This window comes from Nymphaea colorata, chromosome 4 (assembly GCF_008831285.2).
Source record: "Nymphaea colorata isolate Beijing-Zhang1983 chromosome 4, ASM883128v2, whole genome shotgun sequence".
Classification (NCBI taxonomy): Eukaryota; Viridiplantae; Streptophyta; class Magnoliopsida; order Nymphaeales; family Nymphaeaceae; genus Nymphaea; species Nymphaea colorata.
The window spans coordinates 1,627,865-1,655,499 of NC_045141.1; the positions used below are offsets into that span (position 1 = coordinate 1,627,865).

General features: G+C 41.2%; 1 protein-coding gene and 1 long non-coding RNA gene across 6 annotated transcripts in view; one reads left to right on the top strand and one right to left on the bottom strand.

Moving 5' to 3' along the window:
* LOC116252740 (uncharacterized) overlaps window positions 1–27,635 on the top strand; it is a 110,956-nt gene that overhangs the window by 7,135 nt on the left and 76,186 nt on the right. For 3 of the 5 annotated variants that reach the window (XM_050077429.1, XM_050077431.1, XM_050077430.1), the window contains exons 6-8: window positions 17,223–17,436; window positions 17,583–17,740; window positions 19,177–19,261. In XM_050077429.1, coding sequence (XP_049933386.1) covers window positions 17,223–17,436; window positions 17,583–17,740; window positions 19,177–19,261 — 457 coding nt within the window. The remainder of the gene's footprint in view (window positions 1–17,222; window positions 17,437–17,582; window positions 17,741–19,176; window positions 19,262–27,635) is intronic. The other 2 variants (XM_031627234.2, XM_031627237.2) reach the window with 2 other exon arrangements.
* Window positions 9,467–10,307, bottom strand: LOC126410002 (uncharacterized). Its single transcript, XR_007573188.1, has 3 exons — window positions 10,197–10,307; window positions 10,058–10,104; window positions 9,467–9,715 (listed from the first exon to the last, which is right to left on the bottom strand). It is a non-coding gene; the product is annotated as an uncharacterized LOC126410002 (long non-coding RNA).

Here is a 27,635-nt window from a genome sequence, read left to right on the forward strand (position 1 = left end):
GGTTTTAAAAAGACATGTTTCAAATGGTAACTTACATAAGCAGGACCTGTCAATTATGTCTTTTCATTAGGTTTAATATACCAGCTAGTTAGGCATATTAATATGCACCCTCAGATTTTTGTTTATATATAACTATATGCAGAAGATGGATGATTAAGATTTCCCATCTACTGCTTCCTATTTTTCAATCTTTCTTCCTCTTCAGAAAAGCTGCAAGCATGCATCTCTAATCCTGACTTGTCAAATTTTTTTGGTTCCCAATGATGGTCCCGGATGGCTGTTCAATGCAGTGAAGGCATACCTATTTGTGTTGAAACGTTGTTCTGTGGTTGAGTAGTTGATATTTATGACCCTGCAGTAAAATTAAGTTAGAGAAAAAAATTTTGAACTATCTGTGCAGGATTAGACATTTTGATACTGTTGAATAGTATCTACATTAGGTGGTTCTTTGAAATATTAAATAGTTAAGAGCAGCTTTTGATTACTATCTGTTTTATTTTTGGACCTATTGTGTAATTGTTCAGTTTCACCCTATTTCTCTTTTAATAAGAGATTAGTGATAAGATTAGAAAGAATAATATTTGATTAACCTCGAAATCTGCCCTAACTCCTCTTTATATAGACTAGAGGAGAGAGAGAAGTTACAAGAGAACCATCTAAAGGAAAAGTTATTACAAAAGTACCCTCTTAAACCTAAAACTGAATATAAACACATCTTAACACTCCCCCTCAAGTTGGAGCGTATATGTCAAATAGGCTCAACTTGGAACAGCAGCTTTGGAATGGTCCCCTTGCAAGAGCCTTAGTAAAGATATCAGCCGTTTGCCCTGTAGTTGAAATGTGTGAGGTACTTACAAACCCCTTTTGAATCATGTCTCTGGTATAGTGACAATCTACTTCAACATGCTTGGTTCTTTCATGAAAAGTCGGATTATTAGCAATAAACAGTGCAGCTTTGTTATCACATAACAGTTGCATAGGAAGAGGCACTTCGACAGTAAGATCCAACATCAGGGATCTAACCCACATAACTTCAGCAGTACCCTGAGCCATAGCTCTATACTCAGATTCTGCACTTGATTTGGCAACCACAGTTTGCTTCTTACTCTTCCATGTAACCAAGTTGGATCCAATAAACACACAAAATCCAGTAGTGGATTTTCTGCCCGAGGGGCATCCTGCATAGTCGGCATCAACATACACAGATATAGTGAGTGAGGTACCATTCTGAAAGAAGAGTCCCGTTCCTGGTGAATTCTTTAGATACCTAAGAATCATCATAGCAGCATCCCAATGAACTTTCTTGGGCTTATCCATAAATTGACTCACTCTGCTAACAGCATAGGCAATGTCAGGTCGAGTAACAGTGATGTATAGGAGCTTCCCAACAATCCCTCTATACTGTCTCGCATCAACATCTTCAGTATCATCATCATACAAGCGGGTATTGATATCCATAGGCGTGGATGCAGGTCGACACCCCAGCATCCCTGTCTCTTGCAAAACATCAGTAACGTATTTCCTCTGGCACATGATAAGGCCCTTTTGATTTCTGGCAAACTCAATACCGAGGAAATAACGTAGTTCACCAAGGTCCTTGGTGACAAAGTGTTGTCCAAGGACATCCTTGATGTTGGAAATCCCCTGATCATCATCCCCTGTAACAATGATATCATCAACATAGACAAGAACTATCACCGTACCTGTAGAAGTCTTCTTGACAAAGAGGGAATGGTCGGCCGAAGAGCGTCTGAAGCCCTCATTCTCAATATTCTCTGATAATTTCTGAAACCAAGCTCGAGGACTCTGTTTCAGACCATAAATCGCCTTTCGCAATCTGCACACTTTCTGACACTCCCCCTCAGCAGCAAACCCTGGTGGTTGCTGCATATACACTTCTTCATGTAAGTCACCATAGAGAAAGACATTTTTGACATCAAGCTGTGATAGGGACCAATTCTTGCTGACAGCCACAGCAAGGAGAATCCGTAAAGAAGCATGTCGTGCCACAGGAGAGAAGGTATCATAATAATCAACCCCATAAGTTTGGGTATAGCCTTTTGCAACCAGACGAGCCTTATATCTGTCAATGCTGCCATCCGCTCTGTATTTGATAGTAAGACCCATCTGCAACCAACAATGGCGGCATCAGCTGAAGGAGTAACAAGTGTCCAGGTGCCTCTAGACTGAAGAGCATCCATCTCTTCTTGCATAGCTGCGGCCCATTTGGGATCAGAAAGAGCATCCATGGGATTCTGTGGAAGAGCAATAGCCGACAGCCCCTTGACAAACTGTCGGTACATAGGGGTGAGTCTATCCATGGATAAATGACCAGAGATAGGATGCAAAGTGCAACTGCGTTTGCCTTTCCTTTGAGCAATGGGCATATCAAGTTCATTAGGAGCATGAACATGCTCGTGACATTCTCCTATGTCATCATTACATAAAAAATTGTCAGTTGAGTTTGTGTCAGGAATTACCTTGGGCGTGCTGGGTGAAGGCACAGGTGCACATTGAACAGGCGCAACAAGTTTAGTACGACGTTGGTAGACAGCCCCAAAACGTGGATCTACTGGTTTTGGACAACTCATGAGAGGTAGAGGAAAATGGACTTCATCATTCAATTCAGGCGCCCTTAATTGAGTTCCATTGGGGGAGAAGAAAGAGGTTGATTCAAAAAATGTAACATCAGCACTCACATAATACCGACGAGTAGAAGGATCATAACACCGATATCCCTTTTGAGTGCGGGAATAACCAACAAAGATCGTTTTGATGGCCCGAGGAGACAGCTTATCTCGCCCAGGACCAAGCAACTGAACAAAGGCAACACATCCAAAAACACGAGGTGGAACAGAAAACAAGTCTCTGTCAGGAAAGAGGACAGAGATAGGAATAAGGTCTCCCAACACAGATGACGGCATACGATTAATAAGGTAGCATGCTGTGAGAACAGCATCTCCCCAGTAAGAATGGGGAACATGGCTATGAATGATAATGGTTCTGGCAACATCAAGAATATGACGGTGTTTCCGTTCAGCAACCCCATTTTGTTGGGAGGTATAGGCACAAGAGGTTTGGTGGATGATACCCTTATCCCTGAAAAATTGTTCTAAAGAGGAAGCACAGAACTCAAGAGCATTGTCAGAGCGCACAATTTTGACACAAGTATCAAACTGAGTCAGAATTTCATTGATAAAATTTTTGATTACATGACCCACTTCAGATTTATGCTTCATAAGAAAAACCCAACTAACACGACTATGGTCATCGACAACAACAAGATAATATCGATGACCTTGAAGATCAGGTGTACGACTCGGACCCCAAACATCAAAATGAAGTAACTCAAACACAGAATGGCTACTTCTACTGGGCCGCGGAGGAACGGATGACCGATGGTGTTTGCCCAACTGACAAGACTCGCATTGAAAAGAGGACTTAGGAGACAGCTGAGGAAGAACATGCAGCAGTTTCTGAAACGGTAGATGTCCAAAACGTAAATGCCAAGTATAAGCCGAGGATGAGGACGACCCTGCAGAGGTAGACCCAGCAAAGGGAAAGGGATGCACTAGCCTGTAAAGACCTCCCTGTTCACGGCCACTGCCAATCACCCTGCCCGTCAGTATATCCTGAAACACAAGGGAAGAGGAGTCAAATATCGCACGACAGTTTAAATCTCTGGTGATCTGACTGATAGACAGTAGGCTATGTGGGAATTCTGGTGCATGAAGAACATGTTGCAACGGCAATGATGAAGTAAGTTGGACCTCTCCATGTCCAACAACTGGAGAATATTTGCCATCTGCTAGAATAACCGAGCGACCAGGTGGAGTAGGGACATAAGAAGTAAACTGGGCCTTGTCTCCACAGAGATGGGTCGATGCACCCGAATCAATGAGCCAATCTGTAGTGTCAGTAGCAGGAGTATAGTCAGAATACATACCAGATGAAGACGCACTGGCAGCAGTAGTGATAGTAGAGGTGGTCGGATCAGGAGCTTGTTGAGTTCTATCACCAATCAAGTTTCTCAACTGAGAGATAATATCATCTGCACGTAACTCACTGGAGGAAACAGTATGCTGAGGCTTAGGCTGCTCTGGAGAATCAGTAAATACAGTCTGATTTGCAACAGCTGGACGACCATGTTTCTGCCAACACTTATCCACAGTGTGACCAATGCGATGACAAAACTGACATACTGGGCGCGAAGTGGTATTGCCACGACCACGGTATCCTCGTCCTCTGGCAAAGAGGGACCCACCTCTGCCACGAGTAGCAAGCATAGCAGAAGTGGTATCAAGAACAGTCGACGCAGGGATTGGAATTCTGCTTAGCCTACTATAAGCCTCATCAATAGGAGGAATCGAGGGACTAGTGAGCATCTGATTCTTTGCTGATTCATAAACAGAGTCTAATCCAAAGAGAAATACCCCTACCATAAGCATATCTCTATATGCCTTTTGTTGTTCACACTTACATGCAGGAAAGTAGCTATTTAGTCTCTCAAACATGGACTTGAGACTAGAATAATAAGTATGAAGAGGTCGACCATCTTGTCGCATCTGATGAATATCATGATGAAGCTGCATAATTCTTGTTTCATTCCTTGCTTGTGAATAGGTGGCTGCAAGGGAATCCCACATATCCTTTGCACTTTCCTTATGCAAGACTTCATTTGCAATGTCTTGAGAAAGAGTACCAACAATCCATACCATAACCAACGAATTATCTTTAAACCAAGTAGTATATTTTCCTACCTTCTGTACGGGCTCGGGCTCCAATATGAGATGTTCCTTCTCATGAGCGATCAAGGTTCTTTTTACTTGCATGGCCCACATCTCGTAATTTCCCCCATCCATTTTGGTGATAATGCTAGAAAATGGGGAACTCTTCATCTCTCCCGACGATGCAAAGGAAGAGGTATTAGCTCCACTGCTAATTTCAGACATCTTTCAACACAAAGGAGGACACCGAGCCACGGAATAAGAAGTGCAGGCAACAAGGAATATAATCACATATGTAAAGACAGCATGCTGATCATCGAGCAATAGCAGTCAAACGCACGAAGTAATCCATAAGTCTGATCGGCTGGAACGAAACTGACAACGCTGATCAGACACAAGCCGACGAAGAAGAATGAAGAGAGATACCAGAGACGACAGCGAAGCAGCGGTGGCAGGCAGCGGCGGAGCAGCGACGGTGCAGGGCAGCAGCGAAGCAGCGGCGGTGCAGAGATGCTGCGAGAGCAGGCAGAAACTAGGAGCGAAGATGGGCGGAGATGGCAGCGATGGGCGGAGATGCTGCAAGACGCGAGCAGGCGGCGGCGGGCGATGACGGTCGTGGTCAGGCGGCGACGGACGGAGAGGGCAACGATGCAAGCGGCGGCGACGGGGGGAGTGGAGACAGCAGAGGCGATGCAGCGTGCAGCGGCGAAGATGACAGCAATGGCTGGCGGAGGCGTCGGGTGGAGAGATCAGGACAGCGACTGTGACTGGCGGAGGTCAGGACAGCGACTGGCGGAGGCGTCGGGTGGACACGAGCGGGCAGAGGAAGCGCAGCGATGGGCGCGGTCAGGCGGCGGGTTGCGCCGCTCAATCGGCGCGTCGAGGAGGAGACGGCTGCTGCTCTGATACCATGATAAGATTAGAAAGAATAATATTTGATTAACCTCGAAATCTGCCCTAACTCCTCTTTATATAGACTAGAGGAGAGAGAGAAGTTACAAGAGAACCATCTAAAGGAAAAGTTATTACAAAAGTACCCTCTTAAACCTAAAACTGAATATAAACACATCTTAACAATTAGGGCAGATTAATGTTACTTTTTTTCACTGCTCTTTCTCTCTCTTTATATCTGCGACCAGTGTAACATGGTATTAGAGCTTCCTAACCCTAAGTGAGCTTGACTCTATAGGTTGGTTGCTCTCTCTTCTTCTTCTTCTTCTCCCAACCTCGTTGGCACTGTTTTGTTGGTAGTTAAAGTTCACTGTGGCATGGATCAGGGATCCGATCATGACTTAATCTCATGCATCCCGATTATTCAATCATTTGATAACCAGAGTCATTCTTTGATAAATGATCACTATGAGTCAGACTCAATAGAATTTGATCAATCTTTTTTTCTGTCGTTAAGGTGGAGAACTGAACTAAGAATTCTCTTTCTACATCATCAATCCAATCACTGTTCGCGACCCAGGATTCTATTTGATCATCAATCCAATCACTGTTCACATTTTTTCTTATCAATGAATAGATCTCTTTACCTGTACGACTTAGATGTCTCGTATTTCTGGAAAAAGTGATTGAATTGATGGGATTTGGTATGATACTTATGAGATAGTTGATATCAATGAGATTGATATTCAAAACTTTCTTCTTATAACGTATTGATTTGACCCCATAAGTGGGACCACCACTCAATAGCATGTTACCACCAGAAGCAAAACGATCAGTTCCGTTGATCATATGATGAAGTTGAAATAGTTTTCCCTTCGTCGTTGATGATGGTGGAGTGGTTCAAATCTAAAGAGTGGCTGCAGTTGAGTTTGGCATGAAGGGAGGATGGTGACCTCCTATTCCTGTTGGTGAAGTCAATCAGCCTCGTGAATGGTGGCTGACATCTTCCTATTGTTGTCAGTGAAGTCGATCAGATCTGAAGTTGAATTGATGCTGCGTCAAGCAGGATAATTGGGGAATTTTCATGATGCGCTGAAGTTGGGCAGGCTAATTCTGTTTTTGCGTTGAAGTTGGGCAGACTTTCTCTGCGCATGTAACCTACATACATGTCCATCTTGAGTGTCGTTGATATTGGAAAATAAGTGGGTTGCTGTCTTCTTGTTCTGAACTTAGTTTTATATGCTGAATCAAATAATTAGAAGTGATTATGTACTAAGTTGCTTGATTGTGGGGATTGTGGTGTTGTTAGTCTGCTGCAATTTTTTTTTCATCGATTTGTGCAGCTTTGAATTATTGGACATCAGCTCAATATGGCTGATGATACCAAGAACGAGATCCATAATGAGTATAAAGTTGTTGGTAATCCATTTTGTTATGGTTCTACTGTGAAATTAGATGGACACAACTACGAAATTTGGTCTCACATGTTTATGATGTCAGTTGTAGGGCATCGAAAAGACCACATCCTTGAAGAGGATGAACCAGTTGTTGAAACAGTGAAGTATGCCTCCTGAAAAGAAGACAATAGCATTGTTATGTCGTGGATTATGAATTGTGTGCAATCTGATATTTCCCCTACTCTTGTTTACTATACGACTGTGAAACACATGTGGACATTCTTGAGACAGACTTATTCCCATGACAAGAATGTTTCTAAAATCTTACAAGTTGAGGAAGAACTTCTCAAACTGCAACAGGGTCTGGAATTGTCCCAATACTTTGGTCTAGTTAAAGCAGCATATGAACGACTGAAGGCGACTGAAGGCTCTTCGACCTCCTTGTCAGGCATGCTACATGACACATTTCGAGCAGACAATGGTGGCAAAGTTCTTGGCTGGTTTGTCACCTAAGTTTGAGGTAGCTAAAGTACAAATGCTTACTGGAGCCGAGATTCCAAATCTTGCTAAGGCATATCATAGACTCAATCGACTCGCTGTCTCTCTTTCTCAGCCTCTGAGTGAGGCTCCTGCAGCAGCCCTAGCTCTGTCTGGAGGACGTGGACGCCTAGGGGAAGAGGATCAAGCGTGGTGCAAGGGGTAGAGGGCGACTTCATTGTACTTATTGTGGAAAGTTGGGACATTTAGAAGATAGATGTTGGGACAAACATAGCCATCCTGTCTCCACAACTCAGGGTAGAGGATCTGGTCCTTCAGGTGACAGAGGGACCTTTACTGCTCATACTCCAGTAGGATCTGCTCGACCGGTCACACCCCTAGGGGAGATTCCTTCCATAGTGACTCATGATAGCTAGGGCTGAACACGAGCCGAGTCGAGTCCGAGCTCGGTCAGCTCGAACTCGGCTCGACTAAGTAAGAAACGAGCTCGACTCGGCTCGAGCTCGAATATAGCTCAACTATCTTGGCTCGAACTCGACTCGATAGTCATTTGTCGAGCTCGAGCTCGACTCGATTAAGCTCGATAAGCTCATTTAACTACTCGTCCTTACTTGTTGAGCTCAAGCTCGATTAAGGCTCGATAACTCGTTTGGTACTCATCCTTATCGAGCTCGATTAAGGCTCGATTAACTCGTTACCAAGGAAATCAAATGTCCCATAATGTTTATCCTCATAATTATTTTTTTCCTATGATTTCCTGAAAAAACTTCAACTTAAAAAAATAATAATAATAAGAGGTCCTATTTGAGTTGACAAAATTAAACATTATATGGGTTGGGAGTCAAGATCTTATGAACATTATATATTTTCCTTTTGGTGCTATGTTGTGAGAGTAGGAGCAACAGAAGAGATACCTGTAACCAACATAAGAATAAGTTCTGCACATCAATATCAAAGTCGTCTTTAGTGATTGGTGAAATAATGGAACTAACACTCTTAAGGGAAAGCTTTTCGACTCTACCATGCAACCATTTACAGTTTATAAGTTTACAAATTACAAGAACTCCCCTGTCTGCATAATGCTGAGAGTCTGGAGAAAGATCCCATCTACAATCATCAAAGCCTTCATGGCAGAAATGGGGATTGACTTCATTTAACAGTTCATCATTTTGACCACAGCTTCTCAAAGCCTCCAATGCTTCCAAATACATGGGTCGACGAAGAACAAGTGAATTTTCTTTCATATACTGAAGAGTTTGAATCAAAACAAACATTTCCCTTGCTATTGAACACTTATGGACAATAATATTGCAAGTAACCTTGTCAGGATGTACCCCAACATCTTGCATTTTGCATAAGATGTCAAATGCCTCCTTGAATTTACCTATATACATTAAAATATTGAATCAAAATAAAATTCTGAACAAATAAAGCTCGTGTAAGCACACTAGCTATCCAAATACACTAATTTTTAAGTGGTGTAGATGCAGGCAAAAACCAAACAACCAGGAGAAGCACTAGAAAAGGGATGTGCAAATTCTTGGTGCTAATGATAAGTCATCATACAGCATCCACTAATACATAATGAGTTTTTCTGTGTTTTCAGGAATTTCTGTGTCCAAAAAATTAGTGTCAAAGCAGGACGTGAAAGCCAAGTGAAACTATCTGTTGACATAGCTTTGAAATGTGAACAACTTGGAAAAACTCTCAGATAAGCTTCAATGTGGATGCATCAGACATCAAATGGCAATGAGATGGAGCAACTAGTTCACCCAAGAGTAAAAAATGGTGACTGAAATAGTATTAACTACCACTTCCAAATGGAAAGTGACAGAAGCACCTGAACTTTAAATACTGGTTGTGTGGAAATCTTGCAGAAAATAGCCTAATTGATTTTCAATAGAAAAGTAGAAAGAAAAATAAGTGACACGTTCACACGTGCCATTTACAAAGATTGCTCAATGGAATATGATTTCACATGATATTTACAATGTCTATGGATATAATGATTTACAAAGATGATGTGAGGATCTTTGCATGTTATCTACATCCATATCTTAAAGGTTGCAACTTCATGCAACAAACTGATGTGACAACCAGATTCCCAATGATACTATCCCTATAGTAGCAAAAGCTTGGCCGAATTCAATGAAGATGTTCACTTGATCTTGATCAGGAGGCATTGCCTGCCAATTCGTTCTTCTGCAAATACAATGAAGTCATACTTCACTCACCAATAATGATATAAAAGAAATTAGTAGCTTAACGTGCATGGTACAAGACATGCAATTATCTAAATTATGACATTATGTTCATATGCTTATTTATAGCCAATCGGACCAAACCTGATATTCTGAATGATGATGTTATACAACATGCAGTAATAAGCTTTATGAAATCCAGGAGACCATTTTATTTTAGATATTTTCTTTGATAACTAGAGTCACTCACAACAACCAGCATTCACGCTGATAGTAACATATATTCAAGCTTGTTGAAGGTAAAAATTGATGCTGATGACAGAGGCTTGGTGTGATCACGTACCCTAAATCTGCAATAACAATGCTTACATTGTCCTGTGACTTTCGATCCTGAAAAACATAATTGAGCATTTGTCCAGTGAGAAAAGGGATGAAACATATGCATTATATGAACTCAATACTAGACATGTATGGTCAAGTACCAAGGCAGCAAGGGCCAGAGCTTAACAAGTGGACTGCAAGAGAAATGAAATGCAGGTCAGTCGTTGCTTAATATTTCAGCAGAAAATGGAAACCACCAAAATATTTGCCTGGACATCACCATGCGACACCTTTTCTCTCAGGACACCTGAAGCCCATAGATTCAAAGAACTCAAGTACATGCTCACGAGGACGGAGGACCATGGTATACAATATGCCCATCAAAGAGAAGAATGATGTCATCAAAAAGATCATAAGTTTCTGGTGCTGGTTGCAGCAAAGAAATGGCAACTGTGGCTCCAATAATATGCACAAATTGTCTGATAGAGTCCACAATTTGGTACGTGGTGGAGCTATCTAAACCAGTAGATATCTCGTCCATAAAGAGAGCTCTAGCTGGTCCGTCCAACCAGCATTTCTCCTGGAAGAATAATCAATATGAGTTAACATAAATGCCTGAACTGTATTGCATGCTAAGTACTTGATCAGTATGCTGAAATGTATTTTAAACTAGCTCTATTTTCTCCACCTGTTGTCACCCGTTTCTTCTGTCCCCCTGAAATTCCTCTGAACATTTCATTTCCAACCATGGTGTCAGCACATATGTAGCTCTCAAAGCAGCTTGGTTTTCAGCTTCTAAGTTTTTCATCTCTTGCTCTCTTTGCTGGCGCTCGAACCAAGTTTCAGCATCTGCCCAAACTGAAAAAGCAAACACACATAAAACCTGGTATTTGGATCAAACTATTCTCTGCATTGATTCAAACAATCTGTCATAACATTTCTTGCAAACACGATATCAAGAAGATGAAACATCATTGTCGTAGATTGACTACAGAAGATGGACAGAGATCAGGAACAGAGCCACACACAGACACAGAGGATATTGTCAAACAATGAAGGAGCTAAGAACAGCAAACTTTCTTTACCATAGGAACGATCGTCATAGTTCAGCCTGGGATATGTTTGCATTTAGGCTGCCAATCTAGAAAAGGAGACAATCACGATATCAAGAAAACACTGACGTAGGGCGGCAGCCGGCAGGAGCGCAGAGCACAGGCGGAGAAGAAGAGCACAAGCAGGGCGGCAGCAGCGCAGAGCACAGGCGGAGAAGAGAAGGAGAAGTCGGAGAAACCGAGAGAGGGAGAGTTGGAGTCAGAGAGAGGGAGACCGGAGAGGCGGAGAATGACAAAAAGAAGAGAGGCGGAGAACCGAAAAAAAGAAGAGAGGCGGAGAACGAAAAAAGAAACCCTAGCCCAAACTTTTTTCCCGCCTGATAAAAAGTGAGACAGCTGAACCGGTTTTTTTAAAACTGGTATGTTAATCGAGCCGAGTCGAGCTTTAACGAGTCCACTAGAGTGAACTCGAGCTCGACTCGATTAGTTAAACGAGTTGACTCGTAAACTCGAGTTCAAATCGTTTAACTAATGAAGCAGCTCGTTTAACTTACGAGTCGAGCTTAAACGAGTCGAGTTCGAGTAGCTCGACTCGTTGTGCAGCCCTAATGATAGCTTTACTTTGACCTTGAGCAAAGTAGAGTATGATCAGATTCTATCTCAGCAGTCTCTCCCTACTACGAGATCTACAACTACTTTCACTGTTATAATCGATTCCACTTTATCTGCTGGTAGTATTACTCACAAACCAGGTACCATGTGGATTGTTGATTCTCGTCTTCAAAATACTTTTGTAGTCAGCCTCATCTTTTTACTTCACTCCATGGATTCCTACAACCTCAGCATGTTAGGCCTGCTGACGAGCGGCTTTCTCCTATTATGGGATTTGGGGATGTGAAACTCTCTAGTTATGTTTCTATTTCACGTGTGTTATATGCCCCAGAATTTCCTGCTAATCTTCTATCTGTTACATAGCTGACGAATGATCTGCATTGCAGAGCTATATTTGATCATGGTTCATGTTCTTTTCTGGACTTGCAAGCTGGGAAGACAGTTGGTGGTAGCCATGAGCACAAAGGAGTTTACATACTGTCGGAACCAATGGAGATTGTGGCATCTACTTCTCTCTCAAAGCACCATGTACTAGTGGCATCTTCGACTGGGTCATCCATCATTGTCCAAACTTTGTAGTGTCTTTCCCAAGGTTCCAACATCTGAATCTTTTCAGTGTGAGGCCTGTCAATTAGGCAAACACACTAGAAGTAGTTTTCTTTTCAGTATGTGTCAGTCTATTTATGCTGTCTTTGATCTTATTCATGTCGATGTTTGGGGGCCTAGCCAGGTTGTAAGCTGGGCCAAGTTTAGGTATTATAGTGTCATTGTTGATGATTTTTCTTGTCTTAGTTGGGTATACTTGTTAAATGATAGGTCTGAAGTTATATGTGTTTTTCAAGACTTTTTGTTGAAATAAAAAGTCAGTTTGGTTTCATTGTCAAAAATATTCGCACCGATAATGCTCTTGAGTTGAAATCAAGTAATTTGCTACAATTTTACTCTAAGTATGGAATTTGCCCTCAATTTATCTATCCTCATACTTCACAACAAAACGGCCCGAACGTAAACATTGTCAGTTACTTGATATGGCTCGCACACTTATGTTACATAGCTTTGTTCCTGCACAATTCTGGGGTGATGCCATTCTCACTGCATGTTACTTAATTAACCGTCTTCTATCTTCTTCCATTGACAATCAAATTCCTATTCAGCTCCTTTATACATATAGGCCCCTTTTTTCTCTTCCGCTGTTTTGTCCATGTCCTTGGCCCTACTAAAGACAAACTTGCTGCTCAATCGATTAATGTGTTTTTATTTGCTGCCCAAAGCACCAAAAGGGTTACACTTGTTTTGGCCCCCATACGAGTAACCAGTACATCGGTGCGAATGTTACATTCTTTGAGTTACGCCCTTACTTTCAGTCGACTCCACCCTTGTCCGAAATGTCATCGCCTATTCCTTTACCTATTCCTCCATATCCCACTCAATTTGTTCCTTGTTAGTCTTCTCTAGGTTTCCACAGATTCCGTGATCCCCCACTGGTTTACACATGTTGACATGCTTTTGCTCATGACCGCCCACGGGTCTCTTTTCGAGATGTAAGTATACCTTATGTCACTGAGGATGCTTCTGAGATACCTTCTGATTACCTATTGCCTTGTGCAAAGGCAAACAACAGTGTACTCTTCATCCCATCTCAGACTTTGTTTCTACTGATACTCTTGGTGGTAGCCTGCATCAGTTTGTGTCTGCATTGTCTACACATTCTGTTCCTTCTAGTTGCCAGCAGGCGTTAATTGACCCGAGATGGTGACAGGCTATGCAGGATGAAATGGATGCTTTGCTCCAATGGAAGACATGGGACTTGGTTGATTTTTCTCTTGGTTGTGATATCATTGACTCCAATTAGGTCTTCACCATCAAGTACTTGTCTGATGGCTCAGTGGAGCATTATAAAGCTCGTCTCGTTGCAAAAGGGTATACACAAACATATGATGTTGACTTCTTTGAGACTTTTTCTCTTGTGGCCAAGTTGGGGACCATACGCCTTATTGTTTCTATTGCTGTGCATTATGATTGGCCTTTATATCAACTATATGTTAAAAATGCTTTTTTATATGGAGATCTTGATGAGATTGTATATATGCAATAACTTCCTAGCTTTGAGAGTCAGGGGGAGTATGAGAAGGTGTATAGGTTGAAGAAGGCTATATATGGTTTGAAGCAAAGTCTGCATGCTTGTTTTTACAAATTTTCTGTTGTGTCATAGTGTGGGTTTAACAGATCTCAGCTAGACCATTCGTTTTTCATCAAAAAAGGATCTAGAGGTATAGTTGTCTAGTGGTGTATGTAGACAATATTCTTCAAGCAGGAGATAGCACTACCGAAGGAGTTTCTCCAAAGACATTTTGTTACCAAGGATCTTGGCCGGCTACAGTATTTTCTTGGCATTGAGGTTGCTCTTAGTCATGAAGGTGTTGTGTTATCGCAGAGAAAGAATGTACTCGATCTTGTACATGACACATGAATGTTGGGAGCAAAACCTACAACTCTTCCTATGAACCCAAGAATACACCTCTATGATGATGATTTTGAAGGGGTAGATTCCCAATCTTACAGATCGCTGATTGGTAAGCTTCTATATGTGACTGTAATTCAGCTAAATATTGGTTTTGCTATGGAAAAACTAAGTCAGTTCATGAAAAGACCAAAAAAGGCACATTGGGATGCTGCAATGATGGTTGTCAAATATTTAAAGTCCTCCCTTGGCAAAGGTGTTTTTTTCAGAAAGGGTACATCTCTTGATGTTGAAGCCTATAGTGATGCAGAATATGCAAGCTCTATTGATGATGGAAAGTCTACCATGGGGTTTTGTGTGTTTATGTGAGGAAATCTCATATCTTGGAGAAGCAAGAAACAAAATGTTGTTTCTAGATTTAGTGCGGAGTCAGAGTATCAAGCTATGGCACAAATTGTTGCAGAAATGACATGTTACTTGAGTTGAGAGTCTTGGTATTCCTACTTCCATACCTATGAAGATGTTCCTGTGATAGCAGGACTGCCACTTACGTCGCAAATAACCATGTATTTCATGAGAGAACAAAACACATTGAAGTAGATTGTTGTTACATCATAGACATGGTCTAAGGAGGAGTCATATCTATTAAACAATAATATTTTTGGATCTTCCATCTGGATCCAAAATCCAACACATTGAACAATGTCTCACGTCATTCTATGACCTTGTATTCTATGTTCTTGTAAGCTATGTTGCGGTATTCTATGTCCTTGTGATATGTGAGAAGTCTCCTAGGATTCTGCGATTGAAGAGTCTCTTAGGATTCAACAATTGTAACTGATTGAGTATTATAAATATGGGCCATATAGACCATCCTGGTCACGGCCTCTTTTCCTCTGCCTTTCCTCGTCTCATTCTCTCTCTATCTTCCTGCATGAATACAGTTTTTAGTTACACATATTGGTGCCAGATTTCTATCATGGTATCAAAGCAAGGTTTCGCTGTCTCTACCTAACGGAACGCCCAAACAGGTCTGATCTGGTTAGAACTCTTTTCCCATCTTGTCTCTATCTTGACTATTTACTTTTCTCTTGCGTAATTCTTGTCCTTTTATACAAACTTTCTTCTTGTTTGCCGAGGGGCACATCTTGTTATATCCTATATTGTTTTTCTCCCCTTATTTTCTACCTGTATACCCTTCTTTTATGCTCCCATGGAAAACCTTTCGCATTTTGGTATGTCCTCAAATTTTCTTCCTCATCTTATTACCAAAAAACTCAACCATGAAAATTATCTAACCTGGAAAAGGGCAGGTCATGCCTTTTGTAAGGAGTTAAGGCCTCTTTGGGCATCTATATGGTTCAACAACGGCTTCACCAAAGTCTATTCTGCAAGAAATAGAAAATGAGGCAAGAGAGGTCATTGCTGTTCAAGAAAATAGCAACCCTGAACATGTTGTCTGGATGAGACGCGACCAAAGGCTGGTTGCATATATTCTGTCTACTTTATTACTTTCAGTTTTTGATGACTGTGCTGTAGAAGAATTATGGTAAACTCTTGTTGATACCTTTTCCCAAATATTAGAAGGAGAAATTATGTACTTAAAGAAAGAATTTCAGAATTTGAAGAAGGGTTCAACATCTATCATGGATTATTTGGGACATATTAGGGCTGTCGTAGACCAACTTGCTATCTCAGGGAATAACATTTCTGATAAAGAAAAGGTGCAACAAACCTTAAGTGGACTTAGGCATGATTATAATGCTTTTATTACAGCTCTTGAAGTCCTTCCTGTTTTGCCCTCCTTCAACGAATTACAAGGTAAACTCCTCCAACACGAAATGAATATGAAAAGAGTCATGGAAAGGACTAATTAAGGGAACTCCCAAAATGTGTTGGCCATGAATGTAAAGTTTGGAAAGAACCATGGATTGACAAAGTATCAGTTTTGGTTTTTGAAGAGCAAGCTATTCATGGTTCGAAACCATGCACAACTTGAGGGAGGGTGTTAAACAATAAGATTTTTGGATCTTCCATCTGGATCCAACATGTTGAACAATGTCTCATGTCATTCTATGTCCTTGTACTTTACTTTCTCGTAAACTGTGTTGCGGTATTCTATGTCCTTGTGATATGTGAGAAGTCTCCTAGGATTCTGCGATTGAAGAGTCTCTTAGGATTCAACAAACGTAACTGATTGAGTATTATAAATATGGGCCATATAGACCATCCTGGCCACAACCTCTTTTCCTCAGCCTGTCATTGTCTCATTCTCTCTCTATCTTCCTGCATGAATACTATTTTTAGTTACACATATTGGTGTTAGATTTCTATCAATATCTACCATACATGTAGCTTCAGAAGAGCAAGCAATTGATATTTTTACTAAAGTTTTACCTATTTTTGAGTTTTCTAGATGTTGTGACAGGCTGAGCATGATTAACATATATGCTCCAGCTCGAGGGGGAGTGTTGAATAGTATTTACGTTAGGTGGTTCTTTGGAATATTAAATAGTTAGGAGCTTCTCTTTATTGTTATTTGTTTTCTTTTTGGACCTATTGTGTAATTGTTCAGTTTTACCGTAAGGGCAGATTAATGTTACTTTTTTTCACTGCTCTTTCTTTCTCTTCATACCTGTGACCAGCCTAACAGATACTTGGTTATTTTTTTACTTTGAGGACATTCTATAGTAGTGTAGTTGGTAACCAGTTGGCCACAAATCCTTATGATTAATCTGTGCTTCGCCTGCATCTTAGACTTCTTATGACTATTGTACTTGATAAGTCTGATATGTCCATCAGACTTCGCATAAGAAGTACTTTTTTTGATGTTTGATTGTTGTGACTTAGGAAAAAGAAAATTTATTCTGATAGGTGGACATTTTAACTCAATTATTTAAATCCAACTGTTGTAAAAATTGTGGGATGAAAGTTGCTCTTACAAACTGCAAAATGAAGTATGGGTGGCAATTAAGTACATATTCTTATACGAGGTGTTGACAATATTATGTTTGTTGTTTTGTTCTTTGGAATAATATGTATTTGTTTTTTTCGTCTGTTAGCTGCATGCAGTAGAGAGTGTAGCACTCCTCGTGGTCGCTCTCTCTCTTGCTTTCCATAATTCTTTCTTGGCACTTCAGGATCAAATACCACCTTTTCCATCTTCTGTTGCTCTAAAGTCTATTGAGTCTCAATTGGGCGCTCCCATTTCACAAATATTTGCTGATATTAGCCCAGAACCTATTGCAGCAGCATCATTAGGACAAGTATATAAAGGTTCGTGAAGAACATTATCCATCTCTCCAAAAAATTCTTTCCCGAAAATACTAGTATGTGTTGATGGCGTATTATTTGTACACTTTGGATGACAAATATATCTGTCCATGATATACCTAACCGTCTGGTTCTTTGAACTCCTGTAGCTCATTTGTCTTCTGGAGAGCTTGTAGCTGTTAAGGTGCAGAGACCTGGCATGTCACTCTCCTTGACACTCGATGCCCTTCTGTTTCATATGATTGGTGGGCAATTAAAGCGATTCACAATGGCTCGAACAGATCTACTGGTTGCAGTAAATGAGATGGTGAGGGTTGTTTAATTCTATTTCTTCATCTGCTTCTTTTCCCCAACTTTACTTGAGTGGCTAGGTTTCTTCTTTGTTTTAGTTTGCAATGAATAGCAGCTCTTATTTCTATTAAGAGCATTTTCTGATTCATACCGAACCTCTATCCTGCCTCTCCTTGATTTGATTTGAGCCATTCATTGTTGGCTTGTTTGTTACATCTTTTGCTCTTGATTTAAGTCATGCGGGTATGTGTGATCTGGCGTGTTGGTATGCAGGTATGGCGACACCAGTATGTGGGTACAGCTTGGTATGGCTGTATTTTAAAACTTAAAAAATTATATTTTCAAACTTAGTTAGTGCTAGAATTATTACCTTGTTATCCCATATAGATGCTATTATCCTTAAAAATTAAGCAGAAAACCGATAGTTGAAATTAAGCAGATTTGTGTTGCCATACTCACCAAGAGGGTATCTATTGTTTTGAACTGTCTAATGAATGCCAGGTCCTAAGTCACATGGGTACTTCAGTCAGGTCCACGTACCCGTGTCGCCGTACCGGTACCCAAAATGGGTACTTTGACACTTGGGTACCTATAGATCCAAACTGCTGAAGTGTATTTTGATTTAATTTTTTCCACCTTACTTTTAATTCTATTCTTTAGATGTGAAAATTCGATTGATGATCATGTTTGACTAGGGGGCTGCTGGGTTGTCCATATGTTTAAAGTTTTTCATAGGTTTCTTAAACACACTGCTGCAAGAACCGTTCATATATATTTTCTATATTATTTATTTGTTTATGTTGATGTATATTTTTTATTTTGATACATATTTTCTAAGTATTTCTTATTGTTTATATATATATACGGCCGTACCCCCGCACCTAAGTTTTTTGAAAATGGTCAGTACCTGTACCCGCACCGGTACCCCCATCGGCACCCGTACCCCGTACCTATGTGACATAGGCCAGGTCAGGGTTTGGAATCATTGATAAGAAAATTGTTCACTATAAATTTTAGGATTAAAATGAAAATTAATGATGATGTGCCATTGGACAACTCAACTCCCTACAGGTGGTTTATTCGACCTCTTGGTCATATGGCTATTTCGAGATCAGGAACGGCACTTGCCATCAACATTGGAAGACAGTTTTCATCATGCTCTACCATCAGCTGATCTGTTTTCATATATTACATGGGGATCATCGTTATTTCTCAAAGAGTTCATGGTCTTCTAGCGAGGGGGAAGGGTGACCTTAATACTCACCATCTTAAGTACATATTTTCATTGAACCTGTTAATTGTTCCTATGGATTTGCTGTATGGTAAAATGTTGAACCTATAGATGGGGCTGCTATATTGTTTGCATATCTTTGTCGAATTTGGATTAACTTAGCATCCTTGTTCTTTAATTTAGTTTTCATTCTTATATCTAGGTTTTCCCTGCCTGAGCAGGTGAGGCATATGTTTGAAGAGATTGATTACATCCTTGAGGCACAAAATGCAGATCGGTTTGCTGCCCTCTATGCTTGTTATCCAAGTAAGTCCTTAACTTTCTGTTGTAGCATCTTTGACCTTTACTAAGCAGTTTGGTTTTGCCTCTGTACAGATGGAGATAATATCTAAAGTTTAGTTTATATATTCACCATGATATCCATGTGAAGGATTAACATAGTAACAAGCCTTTATATATCATGCTAAATGGATCTTGTGCCTGGTAAAAGATATGATTACTTTTTACATTCACTACCACAATATAAATGAAAACTAAATGGTGTTTCTAAAGTTTTGGTATGTGCCCTAGGCTAAATGGTAATGATTTCACTGATGCCATAGATATTGTGATATTTGTGAAAATATTGCGATGTTAACGAGAAAAAAAAAGCGAAATAGCACAAAAAAATCGTGATACTTTGAAAGAAATGGGAAAATATATTTATCATATTTTTTCACGTTATTTTCCCGATTTTCATGTTTTTTTTTTAAACATTAACGTCATCAAGTATTCGACTTTTAACTTAAAACTAAATTATTTTCATTATTTTTATTATCATTAAAAAATCATTTTTTTCCACTTTATCTTGTTTTATTTATGTTTTCTTATTAGTTTCTCATTTCTCCATAGGCTAGGGTTGTACTCTATTGCTGAGTTCCTCAAATTGCACTTGATACTCCAAAACAGAGGTTTTCTGTTTGATCTTAGACAACTTCATGTAGGCTGAGGGCTCGAATTTTGACTAGCAACACCTCAACAAAGTGTTGCCAGTATGGTTTACCCTGTTGAGCAACCATCCAATCATACCATCGAATTGCAACACTTTCTAGATGAACAGTCACATAACTCACACATTGATCCATGGGAATTGCTTGACATTCAAAATACTATGCAGCTTGAAAAATCCAATTGAGAGAATCCTCTCCAGAAAATCTTAATAACTCCATTTCTGGGGCCTTGAAAGAGCGGAAAATATCGTTTCTCCATTGAGTGTGGGAATTATTCCCTACCTAACAGTGTCACACCCCGACCTTTTTACCCCCAAATAACTTTTGTTTTTGTAAAAATATAAAATGTCAAGGTGTGACGACACAACAATTCAAAAGGAACTATGCACATCAAAAGACACTAGTGCGAACATTTTATTATATAGTAAATTTAGTTCATATAAAATCACTTCATATTTCACAATGATACACATGACAAAAATGCCCCAAAACTACAACATTGATGTCTAACGAAAACAAGACATTATTGAGACCCAAAACATGATGCGCCGACATTGCAATAGACCCAAAATCTCTCCAGTAAGATGTGAGTTGAGTCAACCTGCTGCCCCGGGTCCGCCAAAACCTGAAAAAGGAAAACAATAGAAGGCTTAGCCTTTGTAGTATGACAACAAACCAGATAAATCCTTAATCCTCTTAGGTAAGGGCTCAAATATGAGATGTAACATATACGAAAAACATAAACACTATCACATCATGATAGTAGCCTGAAGTCACATAACTTGTCATGGCAGCCACTCGCATATTCCACTAAATGTAGGGACCACTCAGTGACCACAATTAACACACTTGTTTGTCACATTCACTTCATGCATATTCACATCGTTCACATTCACTTCATTCACATTCTTTTCATTTACAATTATTTCATTTACATTAGCTTTAGTGAATTGATAGTTCCTATGGATGCAAACACAGGCACATGCACACCACGAGCGACCTACAGTCGGGAGACAACCCCCATGGTGGCCCAAAACGATATGGATCCGTTCACGCTACAGCGGTAGACCAATCATCCATGGATGTTTGAATTCCAGGAAGAGTTGCTCAGCCTTTCCTAGGACACCCAGGTTGGGAAGGCAGAAGCCAACGCTCTAAACACATCACCCAACGATATCTTGGGGCCTTGCATCGCCTGCGCTCCGAGCAAGCGAGACCAGTAGTGAGAGCGGGATATCTCTCAAACACATTGCCATAACCTACTGGCCTCTCATCCATTATTTTTCATTAACTTATCATTATGAAAACACATTCATAAAATGAATGGCTAGCACACGAGGTTGGTTCACTTCACGAGTGCACCTATTCCTCCAGACACCTCCTTACGAGGGCTACACACAATCAATACTCTTAGCTAGCCGTCATAACTTTACAGGTACCTTTACCCTTCAAATTCATTCAATTGCATCATATGCCCATGGTAGTGCACACATAAAATATTGCAACATTCACATCAATCAAACATATCAATCACATTATACAAAACTTAACCAAACCATGGAGAGTAGTCTCGATCCGTGATTGGCTCGTAGCTATCCTATGCAATTATCATTTTAGGATGCTTTCTAATGCACAGTCAAGGTCGAGGAGATACTCGACTTGATACCCCGCCTAAATGTCCTAAGCAGTTATAATTGCTAGCATGCAATTACATGCATACATTCATGTAACACAACACAATCATATGATCCAACGATCCTGAAAGGCATGGCATGCATTTTAAATTTGGCCCCAGGCAAGGATCTACTTGGAATGCCGCCATATTTGTCGCGCATGGCTAAAAATACCCAAGATCGCCTTGAGCTTGAAATCTTGTTGTTCAAGGTATACTCGACGTGCCCGGTGCACCTGCAAAAATATTCAAGCGATAAGTTTTCTATTCGTTTATCTTCACAATCTATACAAGTACGAAATAGGGTCATTGAGGCGTAGGTCATCGCCTCAAGAAGGTGCCAACAGGTAGTATCGGCCCACAAAGCCTTCCAATAGGTTTCTTTCCCAACGAGCGACGTAGTATGCATACCAACAATAGCATACGTCACGAGTTCGCTAAACGGTTCTAAACCTTCTTAACAACATCAAATCTCTATCATGCTTTCAAACTGCTTCAAAATAAATCCATTATGCTAAAAAGATAATTATATACATAGATCATTGTCCCTCCAAAATAGTCCTAGATCTTCCCTAATACAGTAATGTTTCGAACGTGCATTCTAAATCATCCAATCTTGAACTTAGCATGGTCAAATAATAATTATACATGCACTAACAGAAAACATTAGACAGTTTAGGCTCGATTAGGCCTCGCTCACACCACTCTTAGAGTCCTAACTGCTGTAGTGCTCCCGGCAGCCACACCAACCGCTCGACTAAGCACCAATGCCAAAGATTGTTTGCTGCCGTCACCTCCAACGCTTTCATTTCACTGTTATGAGGGGAAAAACGTGTTCCCCGAGCTGCAATCCAACCCAATATCTATAAAAAGAGTGAGAATGAGCGAAAGAGAGTTCAAGAGAAGGGTCTGCTGTTAGAAGAGAGCCTACAGTATAGCTGTGAGGGAGGTGGTTTGGTTGAGGGAGGCTGAGAGGTGTGAGTGAGAGAGGCAGTAGACGGGAGGGAGAGACGACAATGGACAAACGAAGAGAGAGAAAAGGGTGACAATGCAGAAACAAGGAAGAAAACAAATGATAGGGAGGGTGTGCATGAAAGAGTGAGAGATGGTGAGGGTGAGAGAAGGTTGCTACTGAGAAAGACTGGCAATAAAGAGAGAGTGCGGGCAGAGGGACGAGAGAGTAGCGAAGGAGGGAGAGTGTGTGGGAGACAGGGGAATGAGTAGAAAGAATGTGAGAAACGGACGAGAGCTGAGAGCTTGCGGGAGAGAGAGGGATTGAACAGAGAACGCTTGGGACAGTGGGGGAGACAGACAGAAAACACGAGAGGGAGAAGGAGAAGAAAGAAGAGGGAGAAATCAGGAGCTTACCTCAATGCCACCGCACCTCCGCCGCTACTCCTTTTTCCACCTCCTTCGTCTCTGCGTTGGCTGCACACTCGCGAGATGAGCAAGCGATGAAGAGGGAGACGAGGAAGAAGAGCCCCCGCGTTGGGCTCCTCTTCACGTGGGTGGGGTTCGGGTCCGGGTCTGGACCCGATCCAACCCAACCTGTTAAGATGAAAAACGTTACAAACAGGGATTAGCAGGTCCCTTATTATGGGATTATCTACAACAGGAGGTTGGGATGGTGAGATGTAACTGGAAAGAGATTGGAACTTACCTTGTTTTTTATTTCTTTGAATAGAGCATTTAGGGCTTGCTACTCCGCTAAAATCGACTCAATCTTTGATCTACATCAGAGAGACACTATCTCATTTCTCCATAGTTTTCTCTGTGGACTCCAGCTGAGTATTTGTTGCCAAGTGTGACTCTTCATTTTGCTTGCGTAGACTCTCTAGAGCTGTGAGTGCCTCTCGGTTTGCCATCTGTCTCTCAGGCTGGACACAGCTTGGATACTGTTGACGGATCTTGATGTATGGGTCCGGGTCTGGACCCGATCCAGTGAGTCCTGGTTTGGGCATACTTATACCATTGTAAACCCTAATCTTGCATATGAATGAAGTTTTCTAAGACAGAGAGAGAGTCTGGCGGCTAGTGGGCACCAGATCTCCTCACCAGTGGCTTTTTCCCTCTAGTTGAGGGCTTTCCACGTTACATCTGTGTTCGATCTTTGTTTCTTGTGCGTCTATTATTTCTACATGGTATCAGAGCTGACGAGTTTGAGAAATTTTTTGGGGTTGTCAAGTTCTAACCCTAACCTCTCTATCACTCACTGTTGTCGCCGCTGCTGTCCCCGCTGCCACCGCCGCTACCCGGCTGCATCGCCTGAGACCCTCTGCGTCGCCCGTGTCTGCCGCTGCCCTCTGCTCCTCCGGCACCACCTGATCTCTTGCTTGACGCTGTTGCTTCCACCCAACGGAGTCGCCTCCCACGTTCTGCCCGACATCACCACTTCCGCTGCTGCTGTTTGCTGTCGCTGGACTGCCTTGGCGACGCTCGCAGAAGCTCCCTGCCGCTGATCATAGTCCCGCTGCTGCTGCCTTCATCTGTCTATCTACCGTCGGTACTTCTTGCTGCCGTCGGAGTCCTGTACTGTCGTCGGTGCCCTTGTTGCTGCCGGTGGTGACCTTGCTGCTGTCGGTGTCCCGTGCTGCCGTCGGTGCCCTCTGTTGACGTCGGTGCCATTTTTTTTGTTGTTGCAGCCTGGTTCGTGATCATGTCAGCATCTTCCTCTTCGACCGTCAGCACTGATCAGACTGAAATCTGGGCTTATAGAACTGAGAATGTTCCGGTTCAGGTTACTACCATCCGTCTTACCAAGGAAAACTATCTTAAGTGGTCTGCCGCCATCACTATGGGTATAGCTGATCGAGGCCGTATTGCCTATGTGAATGAGAGTAAGGTTGAACCTGCTGCAAATAGTATGGCTTGGGATACTTGGTTTCTTGAGGACAACCAAGTAAAAACGTGGATTGTTAATTCAGTATCCTCGGACATTCATCCTCTCATTCTTCGTAAAAAGACTGCGAGAGATATGTGGATTATTTTGGAATAGATGTATGGTCAAAAGAAAAGAAAAGTTCGTGTGTATCAACTAATGAAAGACTTGTATGCCCTTCGACAAGGGGATCTCTCGGTCGCTGATTTCTACGCCGCATTAAAATCTAAGTGGGAGCATCTTGACTACCATTCTGATGATGTCTGGAGTTGTCCTCAAGACCAGATGCATTATATGACCAAGGAGTGGGAGAATAGGATATTCCTTTTCTTAACCGGACTGAACGATGAATTCGAAAATATAAGGAGTCAGATTCTTAACTCTGAAGAATCATTCAATATTGAAGATGTTTATTCCCGTGTTGAAGCTGAAGAGCAAAGGCGGCTGGTCATAAATGGGAGAAAGGGGGATCACATGTCTCACAATGAACGGTCAGCCTTCCTTAGTCGTGCCTCTATGGGAACTGCCCGTTCCTCCCGTAAATGTACTCACTGCAAAAAACTAGGTCACACTATGGAGTTTTGTTGGGACCTGCATCCAGAGAAGAAGAATAGTAGGGGGAGGTCTTCTGGTGGGAAAAAGCCTGTTTCGAATGCAATGAACCCTAGTGATGGTAAAGTTTCTATTTTTGCGAAACAGATTTGTGAGCTGCGAGCATCAAACTGATGTTGGTCAGACAGACACGTTAGATGAGGTGAACGTCAATTAGGCACTGGCCGTTTCAGGTGAAAAAGTACTTCTTGCATGGGGGAGTGGATTGTTGATAGCGGTGCCACTCATCACATGGCTGGCAACCCCAAACTCTTTCATGAATACAAGCTATCTTCGGGAAAGGAACGTGTATCCCTTGCCGATGGTTCCACATCTGTGATAGGAAAAGGGAGTATTTCTTTGTTGAACAATTTTTTAGTGCATGGAGCCTTGCATGTTCCCCATCTTCCCTTAAATCTTTTATCTGTTAGCAAGATTACCAAGGAACTGAACAGTGAACTTATATTTTCTGAAAACATTGTGTTTTGCAGGACTTGGTGACAAGGAAGAAGATTGAGATTGGTTTGGTGTCTGATGGTTTGTATCGGCTTCCTATACGCGTTGCCACAACTCTTATGTCAGCAGTTAGCAAGACAGAGAAGAAGAAGGAAGAGTGTCGTCAGTTATTTTTGTATTGGCATGAACGCCTTAGTCATCTCCCTTTTGGGATTTTAAAATAATTGTTCCCTGAATTATGTTCCAGTTTGAACATTTCCATGTTATCTTGTGATGTGTGTCAGTTTGCGAAGCATGTTAGAGCTTCATATCCAATTTCAAATAGTCGTGCTAATAAAGCTTTCTTCTTGATTCATTCTGATGTGTGGGGGCCCTCATATGACTTTCATAGATGACTATTCAAGATGTACTTTTGTTTATCTGTTGAAAGACCGTAGCGAAGTGCCTCATATTATAGAAATCTTCATCCTCCTAGTGGAAAACCAGTATGGTGGGTCTGTCAAGACATTCTGGTCCGATAATACTCGTGAGTATATGTGTCTCACTGTCGAGGAATTACTTCGAAAGAGGGGGATTGTTCATGAGACATCATGTAGTTATATACCCCCTCAAAATGGAGTTGCTGAGAGGAAAAACCGTCAGTTACCTAATGTCACAAGAGCTTTATTGTTCCAAAGGAATCTTCCAAAATATTATTGGGGAGATGCGGTTATTACTAGTGCCTATTTGATTAATCACATGCTTAGTCGAGTGCTAAATGGTCGTACACCCTACTCCATGCTTCCAGGGAGTAGCCAACCTTTTCACCTTTCTCCTCGTGTCTTTGGACGTGTGTGTTTCATTCATGACCACAGCCCGAATGTGAAAAAACTTGACCCCAAATCAATTAAGGGAATATTTATTCCGTATTGTCCTACTCAAAAGAGGTATAAATCAGTGTTGTACGTATCGTACGATACGGGGCCGTATCGTACGATACGTATCGTATCGTTTGCAAAATACGATACGATACACCCCCTGTATCGCAAATGGGGGTGTATCGTACCTGTATCGTACGATACGTGCGATACGGGCCCCCATATCGTACGATACGGTGCGATACGGCCCGTATCGTACGATACGGGCTGATTTCTAAAAAGGAGACTTGAACCCAATTTTTTCGAGTTTTTTTTTATAAAAACCCACCCCTTCTTCATTTCTAATCTATAGATTGTACCGTTTTAGAGGGAAATCATTGATTTCCATTGTGAAATCATCGATTGTCACCATGAAATCATCTATTAAACCATGGATTTGTGCATGGGTGGCTGATTCCCATTGAGAGGAAATGGTTTTTTTTTAAACCATGAAGATAAAGATGAAAAAGAATGATATTGTTATGAATTTTGATGTCTATGAAGTATGAATGATGAACCGTGAACGTGTAAGTTTATAGCATTTAGCAAAATAATAAGTCTATCATTATCTAAAAGACTAAACCATGCTTTCTATGAAGAATTTATTATTTTTAATTTTTTCTGATTTTTTTATGATTTTTTTGATTTTTTTTTTAAATTTTTTCTGATTTATTATTATTATTTTTTTAAAATTTACGATACGACGTATCTTAAAGCCCGACCGATACGCCTTACGATACGCTTTTTACAACATTGGTATAAATGTCTAGATCCCACCACTGGTCGAGTTCACATTACCAAGGATGTCACATTCTTGGAACATGTGTCTTATTTTGGTGAGAATTCTCTTAGGGGGAGAAGTCAATGTCTAAGGAAGAGTATTCTCCAAGTCAGAAAATTCAGTTTATAGATTTTTTGGATTATAGGTGCGAAGAAAATCTATCTGTTGAGGTGCTTGGAAAAGAAGAAGATGGGACGTCTATTGAGGTACATGAACAGGAAAAAGAGGGAGAGTGTTCTATGGAGACAGAAAGAGAATGCAATCGTCTGTTTGGGTAGGTGTATTCTAGGAGAAGATTTTGTACTGACAAGGTGATTGATGGGGAGAAGTTCACTCTGAATCCCAATCCTACTTCTTCCTTGGATGACCCAAGTCATGCTTAGAAGAAACCTATTGAGAGAGAAAGTCAAACAGAAA